Below are 22332 nucleotides of genomic sequence, written 5' to 3'. Positions count from 1 at the left end.
ATTTTTCAAGTCTCAATATTTATGATTAAAATTACAAATGCATGGTAATCTTAATGGCAAAAAACCAAATTGTAATTGTAATACATTTTATTAGAAGTTTTTTTATATTTTTGGTAAGAGCCAATTTAATTTAGTGGCCAGAATTAAGTGATATGGGTTTCCTTATAATATATTCATGCTTAGTTTTTTCAGTCATGTCTGACTCTTTGCAGACACAACTGAAGCCTGTCCATACAGCCTATGGTCTCTAGCCTGCCAGGCTCCTCTGTCCATGGGATTTTCCAAGCAAGAATACTGGAGCGGGTTGCCATGCCCTACTCCAGGGAATCTTCCCTACCCAGGGATTGAATGCATGTCTCCAGCATTGCAGGTGGATTCTTTACCCCTGAGCCACTGGGGAAGCCCTTATAATATATAAAGCAATGTAATGAAACATTACAAAAGTAGGAAGTCAGGAGATAACCTGGAGTAACAGGCAAACTTGGCCTTGGAGTACAGAATGAAGCAGGGCAAAGGCTAACAGAGTTCTGTCAAGAGAACGCCCTGGTCACAGCAAACACCCTCTTCCAACAACACAAGAGAAGACTCTACACATGGACATCACCAGATGGTCAACACCGAAATCAGATTGATTATATTCTTTGCAGCCAAAGATGGAGAAGCTTTATACAGTCAGCAACAACAAGACCAGGAGCTGACTGTGGCTCAGATCATGAACTCCTTATTGCCAAATTTAGACTTAAATTGAAGCAAGTAGGGGAAACCACTAGACCATTCAGGTATCACCTAAATCAAATCCCTTATGATTATACAGTGGAAGTGACAAATAGATTCAAGGGATTAGATCTGATAGACAGAATGGCTGATGAACTGTGGACAGAGGTTTATGACATTGTGCAGGAGGCATTGATCAAGACCATTCCCAAGAAAAAGAAATGCAAAAAGGCAAAATGGTTGTCTGAGGAGGCCTTACAAATAGCTGAGAAAAGAAGAAAAGCAAAAGGCAAAGGAGAAAAGGAAAGATATACCCATTTGAATGCAGAGTTCCGAAGAATAGCAAGGAGAGATAAAAAAGCCTTCCTCGGTGATCAGTGGACAGAAATAGAGGAAAACAACAGAATGGGAAAGACTAGATATCTCTTCAAGAAAATTAGAGATACCAAGGGAACATTTCATGCCAAGATGGGCACAATAAAGGACAGAAATGGTAGGACCTAACAGAAGCAGAAGATATTAAGAAGAGGTGGCAAGAATACAGAGAAGAATTGTACAAAAAAGATCTTCAAGACCCAGATAACCATGATGGTGTGATCACTCACCTAGAGCCAGACATCCTGAAATGTGAAGTCAAGTGGGCCTTAGGAAGCATCACTACACACAAAGCTAGTGGAGGCGATGGAATTCCAGTTGAGCTATTTCAAATCCTGAAAGATGATGCTGTGAAAGTGCTGCACTCAATATGCCAGCAAATTCAGAAAACTCAGCAGTGGCCACAGGACTGGAAAACATCCATTTTCGTTCCAATCCCAAAGAAAGGCAAAGCCAAAGAATGCTCAAACTACCGCACAATTGTACTCATCTCACATGCTAGCAAAGTAATGCTCAAAATTCTCCAAGCCAGGCTTCAACTGTATGTGAATCATGAACTTCCACATGTTCAAGCTGGATTTATAAAAGGCAGAGAAACCAAAGATCAAATTGCCAACATCCATTGGATCATAGAAAAAGCAAGAGAATTCCAGAAAAACCTCTACTTCTGCTTTATTGACTATGCCAAAGCCTTTGACTGTGTGGATCACAACAAACTGGAAAATTCTTCAAGAGATGGGAATATCAGACTACCTGACCTACCTACTGAGAAATCTGTGTGCACATCAAGAAGCAACAGTTAGAACTGGACATGAAACAGCAGACTGGTTCCAAATTGGGAAAGGAGTACATGAAGGCTGTATATTGTCACCCTGCTTATTTAACTTATATGCAGAGTACATCATGTGAAATGCTGGGCTGGATGAAGCCCAAGTTGAAATCAAGATTGCCAGGGGAAATATCAATAACCTCAGATATGTAGATGACCCCACCCTTATGACAGAAAGCAAAGAGGAACTAAAGAGATTCTTGATGAAAGTGAAAGAGGAGAGTAAAAAAGTTGGCTTAAAACTCAACATTCAGAAAATGATGATCATGGCATCCAGTCCCATCCCTTCATGGCAAATAGATGGGGAAACACTGGAAGCAGTGAGAGACTTTATTTTCTTGGGCTTCAAAATCACTGCAGATGGTGACCCGCAGCCATGAAATCGAAAGATTTGCTTCTTGGAAGGAAAGCTATTACCAACCTAGACAGCATATTAAAAAGCAGAGCCATTACTTTGCCAACAAAGGTCCATCTAGTCAAAGCTATGGTGTCTTCAGTAGTCATGTATGGATGTGAGAGTTCAACTATAAAGAAAGCTGAGCACTGAAGATTTAGTGCTTTTTAGCTGTAGTGTTGAAGAAGGCTCTTGAGAGTCCCTTCAGCTGAAAGGAGATCCAAACAGTCAATCCTAAAGGAAATCAGTTCTGAATATTCATTGGAAGAACTGATGCTGAGGCTGAAACTCCAATACTTTGGCCACCTCATGCGAAGAACTTACTCACTGGGAAAGACCCTGATGCTGGGAAAGATTGCAGGTGGGAAAAGAAGGGGATGACAGAGCATGAGACGGTTGGATGGCATCACCGACTTGATGGACATGAGTTAGATAAACTCTGGGAGTGGGTGACGGACAGAGAAGCCTGGCGTGCTGCAGTTCATTGGTCACAAAGAGTCGGACATGACTGAACGACTGAACTGAAATAGCCTATTTACAGTGTTGTGATAGTTTCTGCTTCTTCACCATTGCAGCCCTTAGGACCTGGCACAGTGACCAGATCATTAAGTATTTACTGGTAAATAAAAAGAAATTGACCGTAGATTGCTTCTGTTGGGCCATAAGCTTCAAGTTAGCTTCTCTTTTTAAATCTGTAGTTAAGTTTCTATGCAATTACTCGATTCCATGAAAGCCTTTCAAGCTTACATTTTGCGTAAGTTAAAAAGTTGTTACTTTGCGCTTTGGATTTTAGAATTGGAAAGCTTATATGGGTATTTTACAAATATTCCGTCATTCCAAAGCTTTGGGTTACTGTGCAGGTAACCAAATTGAGATCCTATGCAGTGGCTGCATAAGTTAGAAAATGTTCAGTTATCACTGTTAACAGTTACTTAGTTCTTCAGTCCATGTATCTGAAAATACAAATAAGTGACTTTAGGGACATGATCTAAAAACATGGAATCTGGCCCTGTGTCAGCTACTTTTAAGTTGTGTGGTCATGAGCAAGCCACTAATTTTCTCTGAAAACACATCTTTCTTCATAATCAGTCAGTTAGGTAAGTTCTTCTACTACCTTGTGACCCTCAAATGATATGTGATGTACTGTGAAGTATGGTAAATAACATAACATGCTATGCTCTGTCAGAGCTCCTCACTTCTTTGGTACCATACACCCCTTGGGCCATCTGGAGGAGCTTAGGGAGCTTCTCTCAGAAATGTATAAACATTAGAAACAATTATATTGAAATACAGTTTTTAAAATATTTTTAAAATGATACAGCAGTATATAATTCTTCGTTAACATAGTAAATGGAACGTTATTGCTGTGGGTGTAATGAAGTAGTTTTGAAGTAGTAGTGATGACTAAATGTTTTGATATACTCATAGAAACTATAATGTGATTAGTTTTGCTGACAAAAATCACCAGTACTGCTAATACCACTGTTGTTTGTTGCTTATCTTTGTAATTGAAAGAAATGCTAAGTTTCATTTAGAAGGTTAGTGAAAATAAAGCTGTAATTGCTTTTCTCATTCAGGTTCACAGACCTTTGAATTGTTTACCATGCTCAATTTTAAAAACTGCTGTAATATATTAATGCTAGTAATTACCATTAACTGTGTTTTTAAAAGACACATATCAGTACTTCAGGCACTTAACTCATCTATTTTTAAGTGACAACTTGTAAATTATGTGTGGTTTAGTTTGATATGTATTGGAATTAACATTTTAATTCTTCCAATATCAAAATAGTTAATGGCACACATAGAAAATTTGAAGTTTTGAGGACAAATCTTTAATTATACAACTTATAAAACTGATTCTATCGAAATGATTGTTTGTAGACCTGTTATGTGAAAGAATTAAACTTCTTTTCTAAAATTATCGCCAGGATCAGCCAAGATCTCGCTCTCATTGCTCGGGAAATCAACGATGTAGCAGGAGAGATAGATTCAGTGACCTCCTCAGGCACTGCCCCTAGTACCACAGTAAGCACTGCTGCCACCACCCCCGGCTCTGCCATAGACACTAGAGAAGAGGTAGGAGATCTTCATGGAGAGATGCATAAGGTTCTTTCTTTTCTTTATTTCTTTTGCTTTTAGCTTTTTGCTTAGTTTTTTTTGGTTACATCCATCCTTCCTATTTGCATGAAGCTCTGCATTTTCCAACTTTGCTTTAACAAATTTCTTTTATGTTCTTATAACAAAACTAGTAAAGGCTAACATTTGGTCTACTATTAGCATGAAGCTGTAAAATTATTCAAAATAAACACTTTGTAAAATATGAAAATAAATGACAGCTAAAAAGCACATCTAAATTTGGTAAATAATTGTATAAATAATAAATCATTGTATACAGTTTCTATAAATCTTACATAGATTCTTAACTAGAAGTTATCTCAAGTAGCAAGAAAAAGTCTATAGTTTTCACTACTTTAAATAATTCTGTTGATGAATATATATATATATTCACAAAGATTCTTCAAAAATTGAAATATACATACATATACACTCTCACTCAAATATATGTATTCAGTTTTAAAACATTCTTGTGAACTGTGCAGTGTAAGTTAGCATATCAGACTATTGCCCTGCCAAACCAGAGTCCCCTGTTCTCGCCCTCCAGGGGACACCACAAACACAGATGGCTCCAGAAGTTAACCTTTAAAATCTAATATAAAAATAATGGTATTCTGGCCATGTTGGGTTTCTTGATTTGGTGCAGAGATACAGAAAAAGACAGACACTTTGAAAGAATGAGTTACAGTTTTATTAGGACAAAGCCACACTGACTTGTTTAATTATCCTCTGACTGTTTTATGCTACAATGTCAGAATTGAGTAGTTGAACAGAGACTGTAAGACTGCACAGCCTAAAATGTTTATCATTTGACCCGTTACAGCAAAAATGTGCCAGTCCCTAATACTGATGATTCATTTCACTTCCTTAATTTTATAAAGTAATGTTCTCAATAGTAGCCAAAAATGGCTAGCCTTTTTAACACATTTAACTCTGGTAAACTCTTCTACTAAAATTTTCTTCGGTTGCTTTTTGTCACATTTATAATCTTATTCTTTAATGATCATAATTTTGTTGTTTTTCCCCCCTTTATGTGTTCTCTAATTTGGTAAATAATGTTTCATCAGTCTGTGTAGTTTTGTTACCACACTGATCAATTGTAAATGTGTATAAAAAATCATCCTTATTGGTGAAAAACAAAAGGATCTTCTTGGTGGCAAGACATACACAATTCTTCCTGGTACATTTTGAATGATGAAGATATTATTTTCTCAGCTGTCTAACTAAATTATACCTAACTTGATTGTACATTCACTCAGACTCAGTAAAATTGTTCAAACATTTCATTAAGTAGAATTCCATTTTTTCCTTTTGACTTCATTTCTTATTACTGTACTAGAGTTTATTCCTTCTTCAGTAAACCTGAGTTACTTTGTACCATATGTGCATAATTTGCACTGTAGATGGCAGTATATCACTTGTACTGAAATATGTCATTTCTGTAGCATTACTGCTAAAAGTTTATCTAAGATCAAAATACTTTGTGAATTAAAACAATTTTTTTTCTTTTGTAAACTTAATTATAATTTGTAATTTATGTATCTGAAGAAATTTGGCACCTGGATTTGGGGAGGAAAAAAGGAAAAAACAAGATAGGAAACTAAAAGAAAAAGAAACATTATTTTACACTGGTAAGGCAATGTGAGTAAAATGAACTCCTTGTCCATCTACATGGCTCAGCTTTTCCTATTTACCATCTATGTTTTCCGTTGGGGGAAACTTTATCCATGGAAGAATCAAATTTAACATAGTTATTATATTTATTTTGGATTTTGAAAATAAAATCTGTGTAGATGAACATCTATTTTATAAAATGGACACCTTTGAAGTGCTTATAAAAAGAAAGAGTAATTGGTTTATTGAAGATATCATGCTTCTGTTACTACCTGAGAATGGAATAACTTCTAACTATAAAAACTATAATGCCAGTATCTGTGTTTTTCCAAATTACTCTGTGCTCATGAGGATTTGCTTTTGTCCTGTTAGTTAGTTGATCGTGTTTTTGATGAAAGCCTCAACTTCCGAAAGATCCCTCCATTAGTTCATTCTAAAACACCAGAAGGAAACAACTGTCGGTCTAGTGACCCAAGACCTCAACCAGCAGAGCCTCCTGATCACTTAACAATTACAAGGCGGAGAACCTGGAGCAGGGATGAAGTGAGTAAACTATAAACTTCAACAAATGGCAGAGGATGCATGCCCAATTGGTTGGAAAAAGAGGAGGAGAACTGTTCATATATGTGTGTGTGCTCAGTCGTGTCTCTGCAATGCCATGGACTGTATGTAGCCTGCCAGGCTCCTCTATCCATAGGGTTTTCCTGGCAAGAATACTGGAGAGACTTTCCATTTCCTCCTCCGGGGGATCTTCCTGACCCAAGGATTGAACCTGTGTCTCCTGCATTGGATATTCTTTACCACTCACACCACCTGAGAATTCCCCTGCTTAATACTTACAAGCCTCTTAAGATAAACAGGGAAGGTTTAGTAAGAGGATTGGTGGGCTTTGGATTATTTTTGGAGCCACACTTCAGGTCCTGTAAAGACTACATTTGTAAAACAAGGACAATTTTGTTTGGTTTTGTTCAGTATATAGGGCTGGGGAAAAAGTGCTTGTCCTTATGGGTAGAATAGAATTTCATCATGGCATCATATCAATTACAAATAATTAACTAAATGAATTCAGTTCCTAAAGGGCAAAAGCAAAACTTTAAAGTTTTTAGTATAATATAGGTAAATATCTTTCAGCACTGCAGCAGGGAATGATTTCTTAAAAGACTCAAAAAGTTTTGACTTACAAATAAAAGATTGATAAATTTGAGTATATTAAAGGACTATATGAAACATACAGGCAACAAGAGATTAGAATACAGAATATATCAGAGCTCCTACAATCAGTTTAAAAAGGCAAAACAGCCCAAAAGAAAAATCTGCAAAAAACATGTGCAGCATTTCAGTGAAAATACTCAAGGCCTATGAAGAGATGTTCAACTTCATGAGTATTCAGAGAAATAGTTTTCAAGGCTACAGTGAGATTATTTTATATTCATTCAATTGGCAACAAATTAAAAAGTCTTAAAACATTAAATATAGGAGAAGATGTGAATACATAGGCTTTCTTATTGTTGCTAGTAAGGTTAAATTGGTGGAATCACTTTGGAAAACAGTTTGATATTATTTCCTAAAATTGAACATACATGTAGCCCATTATCTAGCAGTTTTGCTGCTTGTGTATACCCATTCTCACTGACAGCAAAAGTCTTGAAAGAGGATATTCATAGTAGCACTGTGGGCAGTAACAAAACTTGGGAATAGTCTTTAAGTGTTTGTATCTGAAGAAAAATGAATGTATAAACTGGTATGTGCACAAATTGAAAAATCAATGGAGGGATCAAAACAAATGAACTACTGTATGCCACCATGTGGATGAATTTTAGCAATAGAACATTAAATAAAGAAAGTAATTCTCAAAAGATCGGATAAAATGTGTTTTGTCACAAATTAATAATGTTATATACTTAGGACAGAAATAGATCTAGCAAATTATATAAGAAGAAAACCAAGGGAATGATGAATGGGCTTCAGAATATTGTTTACCTTAGGTGGAGGGAGATGGGATGGAAAAAACCATGTGACTAGAGGCAGATTATATTAGTCGGCTGTTTCTTTCTGTTGTTGCTCAGTTGTGTCAGACTCTTTGCAACCCCATGGACTGCAGCACGCCAGGTATCACTGTCCTTCACTGTCTCCTGGAGTTTGTTCAACTCATGTCTGTTGAGTTGATAAAGCCATCCAACCATCTCATCTCTGTCGTCCCCTTCTTCTCCTGCCCTCACTCTTTCCCAGCATCAGGGTCTTTTCCAGTGAGTCAGCTCTTTATATCAGGTGGCCAAAGTATTGGAGCTTCAGCATCAGTCCTTCCAATGGGTATTCAGGGTTGATTTCCTTTAGGATTGACTGGGTTGATCTCATTGCAATCCAAGGGATTCTCAAGAGTCTTCTTGAGCACCACAGTTTGAAAGCATCAGTTCATCGGTGTGCAGCCTTCTTTATGGTCCAAATCTCACATCCAAACATGACTACTAGAAAAACCATAACTTTGACTCTATGCACCTTTGTCAACAAAGTGATGTCTCTGCTTTTTAATACACTTAAGTTTTTCATAGCTTTCCTTCTAAGGAGCAAGAGTCTTTTAATTTATGGCTGCATTGATTTTGGAGCCCAAGAAAATAAAATATGTCAGTTTCCATTTTTCCCACCTGTTTGCCACAGAGTGTTGAGACCCGATGCCATGAGCTTAGTTTTTTGAATGTTGAGTTTCAAGCCAGCTTTTTCACTCTCCTCTTTCACTTTCATCAAGAATCTCTTTAGTTCCAGTTTGCTTTGTACCATAAGGGTGGTATCATCTGCATATCTGAGGTTGTTGATATTTCTCCTGGCACTCTTGACTAGCTTATGATTCATCCAGCCCATCATTTCTCATGATGTACTTTGCATATAAGTTAAATAAGCAGGGTGACAATATACATCCTTGTTGTACTCCTTTTCCCAATTTGGAACCAGTCTGTTGTTCATGTCTGGTTCTAGCTGTTGCTTCTTGACCTGCATACAGGTTTCTCAGGAGACAGGTAAGGTGGTCTGCTATTCCCGTGTCTTTAAGAATTTTCCACAGTTTGTTGTGACCCACACAGTCAAAGATTTTAGCATAGTCAGTGAAGCCAAAGTAAATGTTTTTCTGAAATCCCTTTGCTTTCTTTATGATCCAGCGGATGTTGGCAATTTGATCTCTGGTTCCTCTGCCTCTTCTAAATGGAGCTTGTCCATCTAGAACTTCTTGGTTCATGTACTGCTGAAGCCTAGCTTGAGAATTTTGATTATAACCTTGCCTGCATGTGAAATGAGTGCAATTGTACAGTAATTTGAACAACCTTTGGCATAGCCCTTCTTTGGGATTGGAATGAAAACTGACTTTTTCAGTCCTGTGGCCACTGATGAATTTTACAAATTTGCTGACATATTGAGTGCATCATTTTCACAGCATCATTTTTTAGGATTTTAAATAGCTCAGGTGAAATTCTAGTATCTCCACTAGCTTTGTTCATATTAATACTTCCTAAGGTGCACTGAACTTCACACTCCAGCATGTTTGGCTTCTAGGTGAGTGACCACAGCATCCCAGTTATTCCAGTCATTAAGACCTTTTTTGTATAGTTCTGTGTATCCTTGCCACTTCTTAATCGCTTCTGCTTCTCTTAGGTTCTTTCTGTTTCTCTCCTTTATCATGCCCATCCTTGCATGAAATGTTCCCTTGATATCTCCAGTTTTCTTGAAGCCATCTCCACTATTTCCCGTTCTTTTGTTTTCCTCTGTTTCTTTACATTGTTTATTTAAGAAGGCCTTCTTATCTTTCCTTGCTCATATCTGGAACTCTGCATTCAGTTGGGTATATCTTTCCCTTTCTCCCTTACCTTTTGCTTCTTTTCTTTCCTCTGCTATTTGTAAAGCCTCCTCAGACAGCCACTTTGCCTTGTATTTCTTTTTCTTTGTGATGGTTTTGGTCACCACCTCCTGTACAGTGTTACTAACCTCCATCTGGTAGATAGTTCTTCAGGCACTCTATCTACCAAATCTAATCCCTTGAATCTATTTGTCACCTCCACTGTATGATGATAAGAGATTTTATTTAGGTCATACCTGAATGGCCTAGTGGTTTTCCCTAGTTTCTTCAATTTAAGCCTGAATTTTGCAGTAAGAAGTTCATGATCTGAGCCGCAGTCAGCTCCAAGTCTTGTTTTTGCTGATTGTATAGAGCTTCTCCATCGTTTGCTGCAAAGAATACAATCAGTCCATTTTCAGTACTGACCGTTTGATGCTGTCCTTGTGTAGAGACATCTCTTGTGTTGTTGGAAGAGGGTGTTTGCTGTGACCAGTGTGTGCTTTTGACAAAACTCTGTTGCCTTTTACCCTGCTTCCTTTTGTACTCCAAGGCCAAATTTGCCTGTATTCCAGATATCTCTTAACTTCCTACTTTTGTATACCAGTTAGCTATGATGGAAAGGATGTTAGTTCTAGAAGACCTTATAGGTCTTCATAGAACTGTTCAACTTCAAACTTCAGCTTCTTCAAAATTAGTGGTTGGGGCGTAGACTTGGATTACTGTGATGCTGAATGGTTTGCCTTGGAAATGAACTGAGATTATTCTCTCATGTTGGAGATTGCACCCACTACTGCATTTCAGACTCTTGCTGACTTTGAGGGCTACTCCATCTCTTCTAAGGGATTCTTGCCCACAGTATTAGATTTAATGATCATCTGAATTAAATATGCCCATTCTCATCCATTTTAGTTCACTGATCTCTAAGATTTCGATGTTCACTCTTGCCATCTCCTGCTTAACTATGTCCAATTTACCTTGATTCATGGACCTAACATTCCAAATTCCTATGGGGTTTTGTTCTTTACCACATTGGACTTTACTTTCACCACCACTACTGACAATACATGGAACTGATTTTGGAACCCATATCTATTTTTAGGATGCAGGCCAAATTCAGCCTCCTGCCTGATTTTGTAAATATAGTTTTATTAGCTGCAGCTCCTTTTTCTGTAATATAGCCTCTCTTGCTATAGTGAGAGAGGTGAGTAGTTGTAACAGAGACCACACTGGCCCCAGTCTTCACTCTCTTGCCCTTTACAGAAGTTTGCCAACTCTTGCTTTTGCCCATAAACTTCAGCTGGAATGATAACAACTCAAAACATAAAAACTTATTCTTGGGGACTTCCCTGGTGGTCTAGTGGTTAAGACTTTGCCTTCTGATGCAGGGAGGGTATGGGTTCGATCCCTGGTTGGGGAGCTAGGATCCCACATGCCTCATGGCCAAAAAACCAAAGCATAAAACAGAAGCAGTAGTCTTAGCAAATTCAATAAAGACTATTGGAAAAATGGTCCACATTAAAAAAAAAAATCTTAAAAAATAAACTTACTATTTTGTATACATTTTAAAAACTTCTCTGTCCCACTGTGGAGAACAAGGATTGTAATCTTCTTGATCTCTTTGTTCCTCTTATTTGTTGAAAGAATAGATGACAAATTTATTGTTCTAAGTTACTTATATTCTCCCAATTATGATAATTTGAATTGGAAGCATGAGAGACAGGATCATGATAGTAATTAAAAATTAGATAACATGGGTTGTCTTTTGAAAGTTATACGATGAAAATAATATGGAAAGGTGATGAGTTATTTAACAAGAATTCCTTTCTCAATTTTTATTTCTCATGCTCAGTGTAGTTACACAGTACTCTTAATTAAATCCTTTATTGAGTTTTATTAAAATTAGCATAAATATGAAATGCCCCTAAATATAGTGAGTTGTGACCATTCTTGGTGCTTATCTGATGTAGTGGTAGTATTTTAATGTCTTTTCTTCCCTTTCCATGTTTCAGGTCATGGGAGATAACCTGTTGCTCTCATCCGTCTTTCAGTTCTCTAAGAAGATAAGACAGTCTATAGATAAAACAGCTGGAAAGATCAGGTACTGCGTACTCAGACACCCTTGCTTCTGTGAAATCAGATTACTTTCCTTTCTAGTAAATTTTGAAGGATGACCTATATAGCTAAATTTTACATAGCATTAGTCAAAAAGTAGGTGAAGTGAGCAGGGTAGAGGATAATGACACATGACATTGGAGAGATAAGGAAGGACCAGTTTGGGCAGAACTTGTTTAAGGAGTTTGGACTTTATCATAAAAGAGCCACAGGAAGTTAATACATCATATGCGTAGCTTTAAAATATATATATGTGTGTATATATATAAAGAGTTTTAATATTTTATTTCCATTTCCCTGATTATCTTGCCTCTCTCTCAGGACATACACATGCCACTTAGGAAAACATAAAATTAAGGAGGAAAAAACCCAATGTGGCTGATAATAGCACTTTGCCTGAGATTTAATTATCAAATTTTATCAATTTCATTGGTTTGGGGGATTGGTTTGTTTAATACACCAGTATTATCCATAAAGACACCATGTAAGTCTCCTCATGTGGTTATGTGACCTAGCAACAGTTAAAGCTTGAGGCCTCCTTACCTATAGATGGGAATCCCATATTATTTCATCCTACCTGCTGAAATACATGCCTTTTTTCGCCAGTAAGTGAGCCCTCATCCAGTCATTTATTCATTCAGTAGATCTTCATAGAGTACCTGCCTTACACCATTCTCTTCTGTTGGTAATTCCTTACCACACAGTATCTTTCTCAATCTGCACTGAATTAACTCATCCCTAGTTTCCTCTAGAAAAAAAAGAAAATTTGTAGCTTAGACATTTAATTAGAATTGTGACCATTGAACACATTGATGGTTAGTTGGTTAGTTGATTTTGTTGTCTCAGAAATTTGACAGAATTTAGAAAGTATAAAAAATAAATATTTTTTTAATGTTAATTTGTTGCCTTCAGTTTGAGTGTTGAGTTTTGCTGCGTGTAAAGCACTGTGGCAAGCTCTGTGAGAGACAATAAGAAAGATAAAACATGCTCCCCACTGTTACGGTCTTACATCTGGTTGGCAAAGGACAGCGTATGTACAGGTAACTATGGTACAAGAGAGCACATGATAGATTAGTGCCCAGTTAGAGGTTAGAACAGAGAAAGGATCACCTTCACCCCGGACTGTCAGGGAAGGCTTTGTGGAGGAAGTAATATTCAAAGCTAGATACAATTTTTGGTAAGCAAAATCTAAAGAATAGAGGCCTGAGCCTTTTATATATATAGTACTAGCATAGTTTGAAAAATGACTGGTCTTTAGGTCTGTACCAGGAGTTATAAACTGAAATGCCTACCCAGACCTGTCTAAAACTATCCTGTAAGTTATTCTAATACTTGCTATAGATCCTTGGATTCCATGTGAAAGTGCCCTCCTCAGGGTGTGCAGTATGTCCCTGCATTGGTCAGCTCCCAGTTTCCAACCCCTGATTTGCATGGATTGAGGGCCAGTGCTAGAGAATAGATTGTAGGGGGCTTAGAATATGTGCCTAAGACTCTTCTTTACCTAAACCGACTACTTTATCAAAAAGGAGTTTTAGCTTCATAGTTAAATTATTGAATGAAATTAGCTTTGGAATTCAGTATATTTTCATGCTGCTGTTTAGTCTGACTACTCTTTTGAATTCATCATGTCATATGAAGATCAGTTGAAAGCCCTGATTGTTTCTGAAAGATCTGTAATGACCTTTGCACAAAACCATTTAAATTCTAACCATTATGATCTGGCCTGATTTCTTAATGTAGTTTTCTGCTTCCTTAGTGTTTTAAGTATTACACTTCACTCTATGAAGCCAAAATTATGATTGTCTTTATAAACCTGCAGCACAGTATTTACAAATTGTCTTTAAATTTTTTATCCCTTTAGTGGCTTAGAACTTCTGGGATGTATGTGTGTGTGTGTGTGTGTCTGGGGTGTGTGTGTGTGTGTGTGTGTGTGTGTCTGGGATGTGTGTGTGTGTGTGTCTGGGATGTGTGTGTGTGTGTGTCTGGGATGTGTGTGTATGTGTGTCTGGGATGTGTGTGTGGGGTGTGTGTGTGTGTGTGAGATTTAGGAGTCTCAGGTAGCATTTTTACCAAAGATGAAATATGTATAGTTTAACGATTTGAAAAAGCACTAACATTGTACTCAGTAACCATCTTCTGGCAAAATTCACTGAGTTTTCAGGATGGCTAAGCACAGACTCATGAAATAGTCATTGTTTTCTTACTTTCACCAATCCTAATGCTCTAAGGACTCTTTTAGAGAGCACACAGTAATTTCTCAGGCCTTCATTTCACAGTCATTAGGATAACAGCTCCTAGATAGCTAGCAAGGATATTTAGTCTTTGGGGTGTAGAAATTTTAACAGTAGATCAGAAGAGTATTCTCTTCTAGGATTCTGGATCCATCGTTGCCTTTTTAAGCATGATTATTTGTAACTGTAGATGTTCCAGACTTGTAATTTGACATGATGAATTTGTTATTGACTTGATATTGATGAATTTCATGTTTTTAAATAAGTTGAATCTGGCACTTTGAATTTTGAAGAAATACAAATAAAAATGTAATTTAGTTTACTACTTAAATACTGATCAACTTCTAATAGTAATACTTTACTTTCTTGTACAATATTGGTTATTGTATAAGGCAGTTAAACTAGATTTCCAGCCCAATGAAGAAATTCAAATAGAAACTAAAAAGGTACTTAGTATTTATAGCTCTCTAAAGCTGCTGGATCATGTCTTCTAGATTGAAGAGAGAGATACCACATTTGAAAGACAAGTCAGAATTTTGTGATGCTTTATTTTATAAGATGCCTGAAATTAATTTCGAGCATAGGATCTTTATTGGCAATTGTTTTTGTCAAAAGGATAGTTTCTTAACTCTTAACAGGTTATTATGTAAAATATATTAACATGATTTAGCATTTTTGAAGAAAAGAAGCATAAGTACTCTATTATAATTTTCAACCTTTGAAATTACGTACACACTTTGATCAGTTACTAAGAAGCCTTTTCCTGTTTAAAGCGGTCCTAACAGACTCAATTGCTTATACTTAATTCAACCTGTTTTCATCTTAAATTCATCTTATATTTATACTGCATATGTACTGTATGAAACAAGTTGTATTTTTGTTGTAAAAGGTGGTTATATAAAAATATTATATAAAATTTTGGGGTTATATTGTCGTCTACATTTGTTTTATATTTGGTTCTCAATAAAGAATGAGATAAATACTAAAGGGTTTTTATGTGTTTATTTGTAGCTAGTCAGTTACTTTTTTAGTACAGATCTATCACATAAATGAGTTTATTGTTAATATTGGCTCAGTGTTTAATTCACAGTTCATGTTAACACTTAGTGGTATTTTTAATTCTTGTTTAGCTTTGAAAAGATATATTGTTTTTGTGTTATCATTAAAAATGTGATGTTTTTAAAATATGAAATATAAAAAGCTAATTTTTTTATTTATAGGATATTATTTAAAGACAAAGATCGGAATTGGGATGAAATAGAAAGCAAGTTAAGAGCTGAAAGTGAAGTCCCTATTGTGAAAACCTCAAGCATGGTATGGTAATTTTTCTTGAATATTAAAACATTTTTTTTAAAGGTTTTATGTTCAGGGAATGATATGCTGATTTTTTAACTGTTCATTGATTTCATTTATAAAAGAAGATATAAGAGCACAAATTTGGGACCCTTTATGCTTTCTCTTTTCTGTCACAGGGTTTTAAAGTGTTGACTGCTTCAAAGTTGTACAGTGTGTGGAGGAACCTTTTATGTTTCTCACTATTAATACACTCTTGTTCATATAATAATTGTATGTTATAAATAAGCAATTTTGAAATAAGAGCAAACTCAAATATAAGTTGACATGAATCATTTCTGTTTACTTAACAGATTGCTTATCTCTCCGAATTTGTACAGGTTTTTATTATTCAGTAAATCATCCTAAAATTGAGGTTGCAGTTTGTATATTTTCCGTAGACAGTCCTTAAGTGCTTTTTACAGTTGTTGCAAGATTGATCAATATATCTTTGCATATACAGTATTATCTAACTTTTCATCTTCTATTACTATCTCACTGGAAAGAATTCTGTTTCAGTATTAAAGATTTTAAAATTCAAGTCTTTTTACTGAATATCATAATTATCTCATATCCTGTTGCTACAGATTGGGGCCATGTCAGTAATATTAAGGATATCAAATAAAATTAGTGTAAAGTTTGTAACTTATTAAATAAAAATGTTTTAATTAAAGTAAGCTAATTCTTGTCATTGTTTTCCCTACAGGAGATTTCGTCTATCTTACAGGAGCTAAAAAGAGTTGAAAAGCAGCTACAAGGTAAATTTACTACTGATTAGGTATCAAGAGCTAACAATTTTAGAGCAAGTACATCCTAAGTGATATTTCTAGAATACTATTAATTATTTGAACACTATTTGATTAAGTGTAATGATGTATGAATAAAGATATAAAGTTCTATGTATTTAAATTACTCATTAAAAAAAAAATTAAAAATACAATTCATAGTATTACATAGTATCTATTATTTGTATCTATATGGTAGATACAATATAGATTATATTATATATCTATACTATATAGTATCTATTATTTGTATATATATTTATAAATTATAGTATATGAAAAATATGTAAAATAATATATTGAAATGTGTATATGCAGCTGAAAATGCTTGTTGACAATTAGCATTGTTTACTTGACTTGATAATTCTTAAATTATATTTGTGGTATAACCCATGTGAAGTAATAATGGTTTTATAAGTCATAACAATCATTTGGATGTACCACAAGAAATGCGTGCACATTGGACACAGGGACCAGAAGAGGGAGTAGAGAAGAAAAAGAGACTGTTGGCCTCCTAAACTTTGACAGGGACATTGTTTTTGGTGTGTGTCAGATCTGTAATTACGCACTTATGCCTATGTGTATTTTGACCTAGAAGTCCCCAGTGGTAAAACAGGCAGATTCCAGAGTAGGTTCTAATTTTACTCAGTCTTTGTTTGAATTATCATAGGCATGATGTGTTGGTCCTGGCTAAGTGGTTCTGAATCTTTTCTCAGCCTCAGCACACCTAAGCATATACCCCCATGAGGCAAAGTGGCTTGTTTACATGATTGTTAGCTGGCAGAAGGGAGTATGCTTTTAAAAGTACCCTCTTAAATAATTCTTTTTTTTTTTTCTTAAAGTACCCTTTTAAATAATTCTACCTGTGATGCTTCTTTTCCTCAACTCCCCTCTACCCAATACCACATTGAAAATCACTGCCAAAGACTTTGCCTTGTCCGCTCAAGGATCTTTTGGATTGAAAGCTGGTCTTTATCTGGCCCTTGCCATGGAGAATACAAGGTCTGTTTGGCCTGCCGTACAATATGAATATCTAGGCTGGGAAGGATTTTTATGACTCAGTGGTCCATAAAGATATACTTGTGTATAACAAATACGCTAGCATACTCACCAGGATGAATGACAACATGGTATGGTAGCTTCAGAGTGTGCTATTTGCTTCCTCAACTTTCATGTTACTCTGAACCCCATCTTAGCAACTAATCCCAATTATTTGAGTAATAAAGCCAGGAGGAGTAGTTTCTTTCAGTCCTAACCAGTATGTTCATCATCCTCTTATAATGATTAAAGCATATTTCAAAGAGACCTTTCCTGAATTCCACATCTCCAAATCCTAGTCTTCCAGCAGGTTCACATGCCTGTAAATAACCTACTCAAGGGACCATAGAAAGCTTTCAGGTTTTTATAATCTACGATATAGATGAGCCCCAGAATTACTGAAAGTGGGGTTTTAAATACAGAATTGGAAGGACTAAGCAAATAAAGCTTATATAAGCATTAGTAATTAAAATATCCAAATCATAAGCAATATTCATATCCAAATTTAGCTGCATCCCTCTATTCCTTTCCTTTCTTTCAGCTATCAATGCTATGATCGACCCGGATGGAACTTTGGAGGCTCTGAACAACATGGGATTTCCCAGTGCTATCTTGCCATCTCCACCAAAACAGAAGTCCAGTCCTGTGAATGACCACGGCAGCCCGGGTCAGACACCGACACTTTGCCAACCAGAAGCTAGGGTTCTTCATCCTGCTGCTGGTGCAGTCTCAGCCGAATTTGAGAATGCCGAGTCTGAGGCTGATTTCAGTATACATTTCAATAGGTTCAACCCCGAAGGGGAAGAGGAGGACGTTACAGTACAGGAATGACTTTCTCTTGCTTGTTAAAATAATAACCTGTGGAATGACTAGAATTATTGGAAACAGCATAGTGTTGACTTTTAGAGAAAATAAGACAGCTTGGTCAACTGCAATCTTGTTATCTCTGTCTTCTTAATTTTATTTATTTATTTTTTATCTATAACGTGGAGCCATAGTAATCCTTTCGAACCATTGAGATGACCATTTGATGCACATAGAGGAAAAGTTAGATTGTGAAAGTTTCACATTTTGTGGTTTTTATGATTTTCAAATTGAATTAGATAATTGCATCCTTTCCCTTCATAGATCTTTGTTTTTTTTTTCCTTTAAGCCATGCTGTGACCTACAAGCAAACTAAATACCCAACCTTTCTGACCCCCATGTCTCCTGTGCCAAGCTGCTCCCTGAAATGGACTTGCTCTTCGTCTGTACAGATTTGTTAAACACTTATATTTGCTTCTTAATAATAGGATTTATATTAGTATTCATTACCATTGGATACAATGACATATTGCTCTCCACAGTCAAACTGACCTTTCAGAACAGTCCTTCTTGTGTTCTAAAATTTTCCAACATATATGTGATTTATATAACTTTGTTGCTGCGTAAATTGTCTTAGGGTTTATGGAAATGAACTATTATGTTTGCACTAAGATTTGCTGGGAGTGGTAGGTGGACATATCTATAAATAAATAAGGACTACCATCATTTTTTGTATATAGGAGATTGATAATTGTATTTGTTTTAACCCCACAGTGTTTTACTCCACTTTCAAAAGGATCAATTTGGCACTTTTTTCCCTTTTTTTTTTTTTTTTTTTTTTTTAGTGAAAGTAAGATTTTGTCTCATTTTAGGGCAAATGATAAGTAGAAGGATTAAACTAGACAGATAGGTTATAGGTGGAGTCTATTTTTAAAACTAAGAACATGTATACAGGTCCTGTGTTACCAAGTTTATATGTGACAGTTGAAAAAAATTTTCCCTTGAAATGATCATGAAATTAAAATTTGGGGCATTAGGAAATTTGGAGAACCAGTAGTCATAAGATTAGTAGATAGTTTCACTCCCAAGCAATGAATTGCTTCTGTGTGTTTCCCTGTAGGACCCAATAGTAAATCCTGTCTCAGTCGTATACATTTATAAGGACCCTACAAGATGACGACCAAGGCTTTGGGCCTGTGCTAAACAGGAAGCTTATGAAAAGTATCTTCTATTAACTTCTTTTTTCTCTTTTCAGTAAGTTCACATTTGGATAAGTTTAAAAAGAAAGTAATTATCTTTATGTTTCCAGAACACTATAATTTTGGATAATTCTTAATTCAGTTAAATATTATTAGTAGACCTGGATTTTTGAAACCCTTGATCCCATCAGTTTATAAAGGTTAAAGCTGCAACTTTCATGAAATAGTCTTTAATATTTCAGCAATAACCCTGTGCTACATTTGTTTTAAGAAAGTAACTGTTCAATTCAAAAGTTTACAGGATTTTTAAAAATCCTGTACTGTTGGGCCAGTTAATAAAGATGAAAAAAAAAAACCCTGTTTTTAGAGACATAGAACAAAAGTCTGTTGTATAATGGATCTCATTATTTTTTTTTAATTTAAAAAAAAGCAAATGAACTGTTCTCCTTGTAAAGCTAAATTCCCCATTCTGTCTAATAAAGGAAGACTGAAAAAATGGTTTTAAAGAGCGTGAATGGAAAGATACAGTTGCTTTGAAGGAATAAATGAAATGTTAAAACAGGGTTGATCCATTTGAAGAAAGAGTAGAAAAAATTAATCACCACTGTTTCATCTTTGTTTAATGTTTGGGTACTGATGATATCAACATGGAAGTAGAAGGTAAGGAGTTGTTTAGGAAAATATTAGCATCTATTCTACTTACATTATCATTTAAGTGTTTACACAGTTTTGTTCAATTACAAACATTTGGCCTTTTACTATGTTATTTTTATTTTGTATGAATACATTATTCTCCTTATTTATTTTTGTTACCTTTATTACTTATGTTATTTTGTTATGCATTTACAACTCCATTTTTAAATAAAGTGTTTCTGGAACTTTAGCAATTGATTGTACATTTTATTCTATCATCTGAATTGCTAATACTTCATCAGTTTATCAAATAACTCTACATCACTTTCCAAGGTTAAGTAAAAGTTCTTCAGTTTACTTAATATGTGATAACTGTAAAACTCATACTCTTTTGAGCTAAAGAAGAAAATATTTTCTTAGCAAATTATAGTAAATACAATTCTCTTAGCTTAATAATCTAATGTATATATAGATAGATATTTATATATGTATTCGATTCCTGGGTTAGAAAGATCCCCTGGGAAAGGGAATGGCAACTGCAGTATTCTTGCCTGGAGAATTCCATCGACAGAGAAGCCTGGTCAACTCTTTGCGACCCCATGGACTATAGCCCAGGGCGCCCCATGGGGGACACTAGTGGTAAAGAACCTATCTGCCAACACAGGAGGCATGAGATGTGAGTTTGATATCTGGGTCAGAAAGATCCCCTGGAGGAGGACACGACAGTCCCATGGACAGAGGAGTCTGATGGGCTCAGGCCATAGGGTCACAAAGAGTCTGACATGACTGAAGCCACTTAGCACACATGCACACATAGATACTTACACATGTGCAGCCTTTCTTTGTTGCTGGCATGGAATCATCACGAAGCTTTATAACTGATATATTCAGGGAACAAAGAAGAAATTTAAAACACATCTTAAATTTAAGAACTATCCATTTGGACTCATTTGTGCCCTAGAGTCTTAAATATCTCCTTCGTTACTGTTACTCTGTTTCTCAGCTTTTTTAGGCTTTCCATAATCTGGCTCTTTCCTTTTGTGTCTGTGTGCAGCTGATACAGACTCTCCACCCTGAGACAATCTAGAGCTTCTTCATCAGTCTATGTGCTTGCTTCTTCCTCCCCTTCCTTCCTGCTTACACGCATTCCTTCCTTTCTTCAGAGTTGCACTGAACTCTTCATAAAGCTTCCCTCACTTGACTGAGCCATAGTAAAGGGTTGTGTCATACTTGGCATTTTCCCCTTCCCTTCTCCCTACACACAATTTTCTTCCTTCTAAATTAATTTTATTTCCTGGATAAACTGTACTTTAAAATGTGTGTTTTGCTTCCTTTGTCTGTCTTTGATTTTGCTTTTCATCTATGTCTCTGCCTGATAGGATCCTAACTTTTGAAAGGAAAACAGATGCTTGGGATCCAGACCCTTTCCTCACTAGCTAAAAATGTGTTTGTCTTCTGATCTGCAGGAGGAAAGTGTCTTTTTTTTTTTTTTTCCATTTATTTTTATTAGTTGGAGGCTAATTACTTTACAACATTGCAGTGGTTTTTGTCATACATTGAAATGAATTAGCCATGGATTTACATGTATTCCCCATCCCGGTCCCCCCTCCCACCTCCCTCTCCACCCCATCCCTCTGGGTCTTCCCAGTGCACCAGGCCTGAGCACTTGTCTCATGCATCCAACCTGGGCTGGTGATCTGTTTCACCCTAGATATACATGTTTCGATGCTGTTCTCTTGAAACATCCCACCCTCGCCTTCTCCCACAGAGTCCACAAGTCTGTTCTATACATCTGAGTCTCTTTTTCTTTTTTTGCATATAGGGTTATTGTTACCATCTTTCTAAATTCCATATATATGTGTTAGTATACTGTAGTGGTCTTTATCTTTCTGGCTTACTTCGCTCTGTATAATGGGCTCCAGTTTCACCCATCTCATTAGAACTGATTCAAATGAATTCTTTTTAATGGCTGAGTAATATTCCATGGTGTATATGTACCACAGCTTCCTCATCCATTCGTCTGCTGATGGGCATCTAGGTTGCTTCCATGTCCTGGCTATTATAAACAGTGCTGCAATGAACATTGGGGTGCACGTGTCTCTTTCGAATCTGGTTTCCTCAGTGTGTATGCCTAGAAGTGGTATTGCTGGGTCATATGGCAGATCTATTTCCAGCTTTTTAAGGAATCTCCACACTGTTTTCCATAGTGGCTGTACTAATTTGCATTCCCACCAACAGTGTAAGAGGGTTCCCTTTTCTCCACACCCTCTCCAGCATTTATTGCTTGTAGACTTTTGGATAGCAGCCATCCTGACTGGCGTGTAATGGTACCTC

The 22332-nt window shown here is 36.1% G+C and overlaps 1 protein-coding gene across 12 annotated transcripts in view; it reads left to right on the top strand.

The window, feature by feature from the left end:
• The window catches only part of CEP170 (centrosomal protein 170), a 127472-nt gene extending 107224 nt beyond the window's left edge, over positions 1–20248 (top strand). For 8 of the 12 annotated variants that reach the window (XM_070474373.1, XM_070474372.1, XM_070474371.1 and 5 more), the window contains 6 exons: positions 4244–4421; positions 6417–6587; positions 11874–11962; positions 15428–15521; positions 16246–16297; positions 17904–20248. In XM_070474373.1, the coding sequence (XP_070330474.1) occupies positions 4244–4421; positions 6417–6587; positions 11874–11962; positions 15428–15521; positions 16246–16297; positions 17904–18193 (874 nt within the window). In that variant the 3' untranslated portion in view covers positions 18194–20248. The remainder of the gene's footprint in view (positions 1–4243; positions 4422–6416; positions 6588–11873; positions 11963–15427; positions 15522–16245; positions 16298–17903) is intronic. The other 4 variants (XM_070474370.1, XM_070474364.1, XM_070474368.1 and 1 more) reach the window with 3 other exon arrangements.
• The last annotated feature ends 2084 nt before the right edge of the window (positions 20249–22332 follow it).

The sequence above is a fragment of the Odocoileus virginianus genome, chromosome 11, assembly GCF_023699985.2.
Source record: "Odocoileus virginianus isolate 20LAN1187 ecotype Illinois chromosome 11, Ovbor_1.2, whole genome shotgun sequence".
Classification (NCBI taxonomy): domain Eukaryota; kingdom Metazoa; phylum Chordata; class Mammalia; order Artiodactyla; family Cervidae; genus Odocoileus; species Odocoileus virginianus.
This window is presented reverse-complemented; position numbering and strand designations above follow the sequence as displayed.